Source organism: Rhinolophus hipposideros, assembly GCF_964194185.1.
Source record: "Rhinolophus hipposideros genome assembly, chromosome: 5".
In the NCBI taxonomy this organism is placed as follows: domain Eukaryota; kingdom Metazoa; phylum Chordata; class Mammalia; order Chiroptera; family Rhinolophidae; genus Rhinolophus; species Rhinolophus hipposideros.
The window spans coordinates 31,251,049-31,261,897 of record NC_138051.1 but is presented as its reverse complement, the minus strand read 5'-3'; the positions used below and the strand labels follow the sequence as shown (position 1 = coordinate 31,261,897).

The 10,849-nt window shown below is 33.7% G+C and overlaps 2 protein-coding genes across 2 annotated transcripts; one reads left to right on the top strand and one right to left on the bottom strand.

Annotated features, from left to right (window-relative positions):
- Positions 1-2,464: 2,464 nt before the first annotated feature.
- LOC308497747 (2-iminobutanoate/2-iminopropanoate deaminase-like) lies at positions 2,465-3,319 on the bottom strand. Its single transcript, XM_081048758.1, has one exon. The coding sequence runs from the start codon at positions 3,249-3,251 to the stop codon at positions 2,838-2,840; it is 414 nt and encodes a 137-aa protein (XP_080904884.1). The 5' UTR covers positions 3,252-3,319; the 3' UTR covers positions 2,465-2,837.
- Positions 3,320-7,688: 4,369 nt separating this feature from the next.
- Positions 7,689-8,657, top strand: LOC308497199 (olfactory receptor 4F3/4F16/4F29-like; the record flags this gene model as incomplete). Its single annotated transcript, XM_081047560.1, has 1 exon — positions 7,689-8,657. Exon 1 carries the CDS (start codon positions 7,692-7,694, stop codon positions 8,655-8,657), a length of 966 nt encoding a protein of 321 aa, XP_080903686.1. The 5' UTR covers positions 7,689-7,691.
- Between the last annotated feature and the right edge of the window lie 2,192 nt (positions 8,658-10,849).

Below are 10,849 nucleotides of genomic sequence, written 5' to 3'. Positions count from 1 at the left end.
CATTGTGTATATATATACCACAACTTCTTTATCCATTCATCTATTGAAGGACATTTTGGTTGTTTCCTTGTCTTGGCCACCGTAAACAAAGCTGCAATGAACATTGGAGTACACGTGTCTCTATAGAGAAATGCTTTCAGATTTTTTGGGTAGATACCCAGGAGAGCAATTGCTGGGTCATATGGTAATTCTATTCGTAATTTCTTGAGAAACCTCCACACTGCCTTCCATAACGGCTGCACCAGTCTGCATTCCCACCAACAGTGTATGAGGGTTCCTTTTTCTCCACAGCCTCTCCAACACTTGTTACTATTTGTCTTATTGATGAAAGCCATTCTGACTGGGGTGAGGTGATATCTCATTGTGGTTTTCATTTGCATTTCTCTGATGATTAGTGATGTTGAGCATTTTTTCATATGTCTATTTGCCATTTGTATATCCTCTTTGGAGAAATGTCTCTTCAGGTCCTCTGTCCATTTTTCAATTGGGTTGTTTGTTTTTTGTTGTTGAGTTTCATGAGTTCCTTGTATATTTTGGATATTAGCCCCTTATCAGAGGCACTGTTTGCAAAAATCTTCTCCCATTCAGTTGGTTGCCTCATTATTTTGTCAACAGTTTCTTTTGCTGTGCAGAAGCTTTTCAGTTTCATATAATCCCATTCGTTTATTTTAGTTTTTACTTCCATTGCCTTTGGAGTCAAATTCATAAAATGCTCTTTGAACCCAAGGTCCATAAGTTTAGTACCTATGTTTTCTTCAATGCAGTTTATTGTGTCAGGTCTTATGCTTAAGTCTTTGATCCATTTTGAATTAATTTTGGTACATGGTGACAGATAGCAGTCCAGTTTCATTCTTTTGCACGTAGCTATCCAATTCTGCTAGCACCATTTATTGAAGAGGCTGTCTTTCCTCCATTGTATGTTTTTAGCTTCTTTGTCAAAAATTATCTGTCCATATTTATGTGGTTTTATTTCTGGGTTCTCAATTCTATTCCATTGGTCTATGTGTCTGTTTTTCCGCCAATACCAGGCTGTTTTGATTATTGTAGCCCTGTAGTACAGGCAAAAATCAGGGAGTGTGATACCTCCAGTATTGTGCTTTTTTTAAAATATTGCTTTGGCTATTCGGGGTCTTTTGTGGTTCCAAACAAATCTGATGAATTTTTGTTCTATTTCTTTAAAAAATACCATTGGGATTTTAATGGGGATTGCATTAAATCTGTATATTGCTTTGGGTAATATGGCCATTTTAACTATGTTGATTCTTCCAATCCATGAGCATGGAATGTCTTTCCATTTCTTTGTGTCTTCTTCAATTTCTTTCAAAAATGTCTTATAGTTTTCAGCATATAAATCCTTCACATCCTTGGTTAAGTTTGTTCCTAGGTATTTTATTCTTTTTGCTGCAATTGCAAAAGGAATTGTTTTTTCTATCTCTTTTTCTGAGATTTCATTGTTGGTATATAGGAAAGCAATGGACTTTTGTACGTTGATTTTGTAAGCTACAGTTCTTATGTGAAAACTTCACCATAGGAAGCAAAGGTAAGGTCTAGGCACTTTTTCAGAAGTTAAGTGCCAATTTGTTGATGTCTCTTTCTGGTGTGTAATGAGGGCAGGATGAGAGTGGGAGAGTTATAGCAGCCTGGAATAGTTTAGAAGCATGGCATAGTTAGGGACATATATAACTATAATTAAAATATAAGACTTTATATAAACACAGGTTACTGCATTGATTTCTTCCTAACATCTCGTGTAGAAGTGGCTCAGTATGTAAATGGTGTAATTAAAAAGGGTCTGGAAAGGATAATTCTGGTGGTTAGGAATTTAGAAGTGACTATATCTGAGCAAGAATGACATAGCTGAGGTCTTTGGATAAGGGGACAGTATGAGGGGAGTAGATAATTGAGCAGGAGTAGAAGGCAGTATGACAAGAGATAGTAGAAGAGCTGGAGATGGGGTGGTAGACACCAACGAAAACCCCACTTTGCCTTTTGTGAAATTCTATTAAGTACCTTAAGTAGTAAAACCTACTTCCTCGTGCCTTTGAAGTTAGTTTTGATGTTAAGTTGTCAGTGACTTCCAGAGTAGTGTAGTGAAGAAAGCCTGTACTCTGAAGTCAACTTGTTTTTTAATCTAATGTTTTAAATTAATGTGTTTTCTTTAAAGAGAAATACATGTGCAAAATAAAATGTTTATAAAAGTGTGAAGAAGAGAGAAAAATCACCCATAGTCTCTTTATAGAAAGATAACAACTGTTAAAATTTCAACATTTTCTTCAGGTATTTTTAAAATTCACTTGCATCTTTTTTTTTTTTTTGAAAATTTCCATGTCTATTTTATTTCTGTTAGAAAAATATTAGCTAAAAAAAATTTTGGTCCATTTTTCTTTCCTTTACCTCTAACATTCAAACTTAAATCTTTAATTTTATTCAAGTAAAAGCAAAATCATATATCTGACATGAGAACTAAATATTCACACCATTAAATTAATAGGATTTAACTGAATTAGGTGTATTCTTTATTATTTCTCCGGAATAGTAACTCATCTTTCCTGCATATTATTTCCCTTACCTTTTATTTATTTGAGTAACTGTGCAATGCAAAGGTGTCTCTTTTCTCACATCCAGTAATGTGAGTGTGCATAAATGTACTTTATAATATCAGTAACTAGATCCATTATCTAATCTTTAATTCATATTCAATTCCCCTTATTATATAGTATTTCCATAATACTTCAAATATTTTCGTCAGTCTGACAGTTTCCAACATTGATTATAAAAGTTAAGATGTTAATTTAAAAACATTATTAATTTTCTAGACTAAATAACACCAGGCTCCCTTAGAGTGATGCTGTTGTCAGAGGGCCTTGGACAGCTACTGCTTCAATCTCAACGTGGCCTCCTTTAGGCAAAGCAGCAACCTGGTAAGCAGCTCTTGCAGGAAAATTACTCTTGAAATACAGTTTGTAGATTTCATTGACAGTACCGAAGTCATTTATGTCAGCCAGCAAAACAGTTGTTTTTACCACATTAGTGAAGTCACAGCCTGCAGCTTTCAGAATTTCACCCATGTTTTTAAGAGCTTGTTTAGCTTCCTCTGTTACCCCTCCTGGCACAAGTTGTCCACTTGAAGGGTCCATGCCTATCTGGCCTGAAATGTAAATGGTCCTGTCGACTAACACAGCTTGACTGTAGGGACCAATGGCCCCTGGGGCTTTCGTGGTGCTGATCACCTTTCTGACCAAGGATGACATAGCTAATCTTTTTCCTTTGAGGCCTCTTGGAGAGAACTATCCGGTACACTACCCCTGCTCACGACTACTCCACTTGCATCTTTAATACTACTGCAAGAATTGGGTTTGAAACTGACACTTAGCTATGCAAAATTAGGCCATTCGTGTAATCTGTTTGAGTCCTTTTTTTAAAAAATTAAAGTTTATTGGGGTGACAATGGTTAGTAAAGTTACATAGGTTTCAAGTGTACAATTCTGTAATACATCATTTATATACTGTGTTTCTCCGAAAATAAGACCTAGCCAGATCACTAGCTCTAATGCGTCTTTTGGAGCAAAAATTAATATAAGACCGGGTCATATAATATAATATAATATAATATAATATAATATAATATAATATAATATAATATAATATAATATAATGAAATATAATGAGTCTTTTGGAGCAAAAATTAATATAAGACCCGGTCTGGCTAGGTCTTATTTTTGAGAAAACATGGTATCATGTTGTGTGTTCACCATCCAGAGTCATCATCTCCTTCCATCACCATATATTTGATCCCTTTTACCCTCATCTACTACCCCCTGCTCCCCTTACCCTCTGGTAACCACTAAACTATTGTCTGTGTCTATGAGTTTTTGTTTCTTCATTTGTTTGTCTTGTTCCTTTGTTGTTTTCAGTTTTATATCTCACATTTGAATTAAGTCATGTGGTTCTCAATTTTTTCTGTCTGATTTATTTCACTTAGCATAATAATCTCAAGATCCAAACATGTTTTCGCCAATCGCATTATTTCATCTTTTCTTATGGCAGAGTAGTATTCCATTGTGTATGTATATCACATCTTCTTTATCCAATCATCTATCGAAAGACACTTTGGTTGTTTCTATGTTTTGGCCACCATACATAATGCTGCAATAACATCAGAGTACATACATCTTTATGGATAAATGTTTTCAGATTTTTTGGGTAGATACCCAGGAGAGGGATGGCTGGCTCATATGGTAATTCTATTCTTAATTTTTTGAGGAACCTCCACACTGCCTTCCATAGCGGCTACACCAGTCTGCATTCCCACTAACAGTGTGTGAGGGTTCCTTCTTTTGCACAGCCTCTCCAACACTTGATATTATTTGTCTTGTTGACGATAGTTTTTTATTTTTCAATTACTGTTGACATACAATATTTTGTTAGTTTCAAGTATACAACACAGTGATCAGACATTTATATACCATATGAAGTGATCCCCCAGGATAAGTCTAGTACCCATCTGACACCATACATAGTTATTACAATATTATTGACTATATTATTGACAAGGCTGTACTTTACACCCTTGTGACTGTTTTTATAACTGGCAATTTATACATCTTAATTGGATTTTTATTTTAAATTTTAGTTTTTTGTTATCTTTTAGAGAAAATTTCACTTGTCTTCAAAATCAGCTCACTGTGAAAGAAAGTATTTGGGATAAGATTAATTCTAAATCTGGAGCCTTAAAAAAAATCAAACTCTTATGTCAGCTTTTCTTTAATCACTTCCTCACAAAGCAATAAATCAGACCATTGTTATTGAGAGTTACAGTTTACTTCAAACCCCAATGCCATGATGCTGTTTGACAGATTTTTAGGCATTTTTCTATTGTCAAGTTATCAGTCCAAAAACATTCAACAAGGAGCCTAACACTGTAGATTAGGTAGCATTTACATCCCTGGAGAGATTAGAGAGTAAAAAATATCAGATTAGACTGGATATATTGAATGAATCTTGGAATTGGATGGTTGACGTAGGTGATTTCTGAAGCTTCCTCTCAGATATTATAATTTATATGTTTAAAGCTCATATTACGTACACATGATATCGGGCAGATGTTAGATACAGGGCTGCTGGAAGAAGCAGATGATAATTCTTTTTATGAGTTTGGAAACTCAATATTGTTTTTTTAATTTATTGGGGTGACAATGGTTAATCCAGTGGTGCAATCAGTACTTATACAGCAGATGATAATTTCAATAAATAATAATAATAATAGCATGTAAAAGGATTCATGAGCAATATAAACAAGACTCTTTGGAACTGATCAATTCAGCTGAGTTTAAACAGAGGACGGTTATTCTTCAAATTCAAACTTGAGGCTTGAAGGTTAGGTGCAATGGATATATAGGGTAAAGATAATGAGACGGAAATCATGAAGGGAAACAAAATAGGGAGGACAAATTCAGGAGGTATAATACGATGAATAGAAGTTCCAGAAAGATAAAAGGAAACTGGTTTAATTTAAATGGAGAGAGGAGGTGAGAAAAAGGGGGAGAAAGGTATTTTAAGGATCTCATTTTATTTGGTGTAGGGAAAGCAGGAAGGAAGTAAAACATGTTGGTAGACAAAATAGTTGGCATCTTATTTTAAAATAGAGTGGAGAACCATGAAAAATACAGAAAAGTATAGCAAGACTTCGTGTTAATAGGGGGGCGGGGTAATGAAATGAATACTGTCAAAAGCAAACCAGCAAAAATTAAACATGAAAAAAGTTAATCTCTTTTTGCTGATGACATTATTGCAAACCTAGAAAACCCAAGACATTTTAGTACAAAACTATTACACACGGAAAGAATGCAGTAAGGTGACTACATATAATAGACAAAAAGAAATAAGTATTTCCCATTCTAGCAAGAAGAATCTAGAAATGGAGATGAGAAAAGGTATTCTTTTCATAATACCAAGAAATACTATAAAATGTATAGAGTAATTTAAACAAAGAGGCATAGGACATATATGAAAAAAAGGGCAAAATTTTATTAAAGTCCACGAAACAAAGTTTGAACAATAGATATGTTCTTTGATGGGGAGACACATCATAACAATGCTACTTCATTCAAAGTTAGTAAATTTAACGCAATCCAAATTGGAAATCTAGTGGAATATTTTTGGGGGACTTTGATAAAGTGATCTTAAGGTTTATATGAAATAATATATGCTTGAGAAGTGCCAAGAAAGTATGAAAAATAAGAACAGTGAAAGAGGGACTTGCTTTATCAGATATAGTGACATAGTATAAAGCTACTTTTGTCAAATACCCTGTTATTTCTATAGAAATAGATAAATGTATCTGTGGAAACAGAATAAAGAATTCAGAAACAGACCCCAAAATATCTGGGAATTTAGCATAATGCAAAAATGGTAGTTAAATTTAGCAGGGCAAGAGTGGGCCATTTAACACATAGTGCCATTACAATCTTATTCACCTGGAAGAAATTAAAAGTGGATTTATATTTAGAAAATACACAAAAATAATAGAGCACAGTTCTAAATAAAACGCAAAAAAGTAATAAAATACTGGAAGAAAATCTAAGGGTGTACATGTGTGATCCAGGGGCAAGGGTGGTCTTAACCAAGACTAAACCCAGTAGCTAGAAAATAAATAATAGCTCTATTTAATCATATAACACTTAAAAACTTGAGTATAGCAAAAGAAACCACAAACAAAATTAATAGATAATTGATTTAGAGAAAATATATAACAAATGACAAAAGCTCTCTATCTATAATATAAAAAGAGCTCTTACAAATTGATTTTAAAAAGCACAGTAGGAGATTAGAAAAGACATGAATAGGCAATTCACAGAGGAGCAAATCCAAACTGCAAAAGCAGACATGTTCAAATTTATTGGTTGTCAGGGAGATGAAAATAAGAGTAACAATGAGCTATCTATCACTTTACACCCAATATACTGGCAACAATTTTAAAAAGTGTTAACATTTAGTCTGGTGGAAATAAATGTTCTTACAGCCTTTTGGGAAGTCAATTAGGCAGAACTACTAAAATTAAAAATGTATGTACTTTGACCTTCTGATCCCACTCCTGGGAATCCATGACACAGAAAGAAAAGCATTAATACATAAGAATGTAATTATAAGGATATTGCAGTGTTGTCTGTAGGGTCCAAAAAACTAGGAACAAGGTAAATGCTTAATAATCAGGAAATTAGTAAGTAAAATATGGTCTCCTGACACTGAATTCTAGGCAGTCATTAAGAAGAATAAAATAGAACACATCTCCAGATCGTTCTCCTTGCCTTTTTGCAAATATTGCCATTTTATGGCATATTTGCATATGGAAATTAGGAAATATAAGTCTATTTCCTGATGTTCTCCTCCTTACATTTTTAGGTGCCTTTGCCTACATTTTCTTTTCTTCATTATACACTAAAGCGCAAACTAGATTTGAGGCATATGATTAAACGATACCAAACACCTATGTGTGGAAAAATTTCTGGTGCTGGCTCTCTACGATTCATGTACTGCATAAACTCGAAGTAATTGTATACAGTGACAAGGTGATCTTTACTTTTTGACATTTGTGTAATTCCATAGCCAGGACTTCCCTTTCAACTTAAAAATTGTTTCCTCTCTTTTATGCTTTTCAGGTAACTTCAGAGTCACCCTAGCACATAAAGTTAATGGATGGAGGAAATTACTCTGTGGTGTCTGAATTTGTGTTGCTGGGACTCACCAATTCCTGGGAGATTCAGATTCTTCTTTTTCTGTTTTTCACAATATTTTATATAGCCACTATGCTAGGAAACCTTCTCATTGTGCTCACAATCATCTTTGACCATCACTTACATTCCCCCATGTACTTTTTGCTGGCAAATCTCTCCCTCATTGACACAGGTGTTTCCAACATTGCAACCCCAAAGATGGTTTATGACCTTTTCAGAAAACATAAAGTCATCTCCTTGAATGGGTGCATAACTCAGATGTTCTTTATTCACACTGTTGGGGGTACAGAGATGGTGCTGCTTATAGTCATGGCCTATGACCGATACATTGCTATCTGTAAGCCCCTCTACTACCTGACCATCATGAGCCTAAGAATGTGCATTTCTCTTTTGGCTGTTGCTTGGACCATTGGACTCATTCACTCTGTGGCCCAACTGGCTTTTGTTGTAAACTTACCTTTTTGTGGTCCCAACAAAATGGATAGCTTCTACTGTGATTTTCCTCGGTTCATCAAACTTGCATGTACAGACACATATAGATTGGAATTTCTGGTCACTGCCAACAGTGGTTTCATCTCCATGGGCACCTTCTTTATCTTGATTGTATCTTACATCTTCATCCTGGTCACGGTTCGAAAACATTCCTCAGGTGGTTCATCCAAAGCCCTCTCTACCCTCTTAGCTCACATCACTGTGGTGGTCTTTTTCTTTGGTCCTTGCATTATTGTCTATGTGTGGCCATTCCCTACCTTACCCATAGATAAATTTTTAGCCATCTTTGATGCCCTTATCACTCCTTTTATGAATCCTGTTATCTATACATTTAGAAATAAGGAGATGAAGGTAGCAATGAAGAGACTACTTTGTAAGGTTTTAAGTTTCAGGAAGCATTCCTTCATGCACAATCCAAGAAATTCAGATTGATCTTGATTATCTTTGGAAATTAATCTCTTTAGTCAAATTTCACAAATCTTTCAGTTTAGTAACTGATTTCAATATCCACTGGGACATTTCTCCTCAAAGACTGTTTTGATCTCGTCACTTTTTCATAGCGACCCTTGCTCTAAGGATCCTGAATATATTGAGGGGAGTAAATTCAGCGTTGGAATATAGTGTCCTTCTTGTTTGTTATTGAAAACTTTCATGAAGGAAGAAATCTCACATTCTGGGCACATTTTCTATTAAAACAAAATGTTGTATACTCTTTTCTTTGGTAATGATTCTCAAAGACATATCTCTTTAAATCTACATATGTACTGATATTCATGCCTTCTGAGTTTCTCAGTGTCTATATACCTGGAGGAATATATACAATGAAGACAATTGCCTAGGTAGTTTTAAGAATTTGAGGCTTCTACCAACTGGATTTGCCCATCCACACTCATTTAGTTAGTACTAAGGTTTTTAGATTTAGTTAGGATTGGAAGGTGAAATTTGGGATAAACCTCAGACCAGAAGATGTAAATTCCTACACCACTCAGTGTTTATGGTAATTATGTTTTACTCCAATTATTTCATAAACAATAGTCATTTTTTTTATATGGCAAAGAAAAGTATGAGACCATTAAAATATTATAAGTAGATTTAATATTTTGAAGCCAAAAAGAGGTGGCACTGGTATATAAATAAATGAATAAAAATGCAAAAGATTTCTGTATTATGTGAACTAGGTTTATAAACAAATTAAAAAAGCAAGAAATGCAGACATTACAAAAGAAAATTTATTACAAAATTGTGCATAAATGAAGAGATATAAAGCTATAATGAAGAAGTGTATTAAACTTTCCATGTGATAAACTATATTGTATACAATTATTTTAAAAAATAAATATACTTTTCAAAAATAGTATAAATAACTATTCAAAGAATGTCTCACTGTTCTTTCTGAGTTACCAAATGAATGGGTGAAGGCATTATTATATTCACATGTAGGTTAAGTAACTTGTTATGAAGCTTGGCTAGCCATCGACGAGCATCCAAATTATCATCAGCAACAATAGATTGTTAGTAAAGGATGGAAAGAATAATGTTCAAAGCTGAAATGAATGTTCCTGACAAATCTTTACCTTCTCCCTTGCCCAGATTTGCCAGTGAACCTCAGGTAAAAGATCAGACCTTCAAAAGCTTGACGAAAGATGTGTTGTCACTCCTCTTTTGTAGTTCTTGCCTTCATGTATTAAAAATCTTGTCATCCTACTTTTTAAATTGAGATATAGTTGACATATATTATATTAGTTTCAGGTTTACAAAATAATGATTCAATATTTGTGTACATTGTGAAATGATCACCACAAAATCATGTTAATATCCACTACTACACAGTAACACATTTTTTTTCCTATGAGAACTTTTAAGATCTATTCTCTTAGCAACTTTTAAATATAAAATACAGTATTAACTATAGTCACCATGCTGTACATAACATCCCCAGGACTTATCTATTTTATAACTGCAAGTTTGTACCACAGTTTTTAAAACCAGCTTTCCTTTGGCGTATATAGAGTTTGTCATAAAATTTTACTGACAGGAAGCAAGCTATGATACATCACTGTGCACTTTACTGATTATTTTCTTAGAATAAAATCTTAGATATGTAATTACTGGGCAAAGTGTAACCATATTTTTTAGGCTTTTGTTTCATATTACTAATTGTCTCGAATGAAGAGGATTTTGTTTAAAGACTTAGACAATAATCTAAATGTTTTCATTTTCATTCAAATCATTATGTATACAAATTTTTCTTGATTTGTTTATAATTTAAAGTTTACTAGCTTTCTACCTTTTTACAATTTAGGGAACCTGGTTTGCTAAGAGTTTGCATCAAGAAAACATGCTGCATTTTGTCAAATGTTACATTTTGTGTAGAACATTTTATTTCAGAGTTTTTTTGTCTGTTTTTGTTTTTTAGATGAGCTATTTTTCAATCTGAAAGTCAAATCTTTTATTTCTGGAAAGTCTTCTTATTGTTAGCCTTAGAGATGTGTTTTCCATTGTATTTTCCTCTTTGGGACCTTGATTATGTGTATATTGAATCTTTTATATCTATATCTTTTCCCTATATCTTTTTTTTTTTTTGTCCTGTAAAATCATTTTATTTTCTGTTACATAGACATCTT

Bases quoted from the DNA above. Each gene is read 5' to 3' on its own strand.
- LOC308497747 (XM_081048758.1), bottom strand. From the start codon at position 3,251: ATGTCATCCTTGGTCAGAAAGGTGATCAGCACCACGAAAGCCCCAGGG.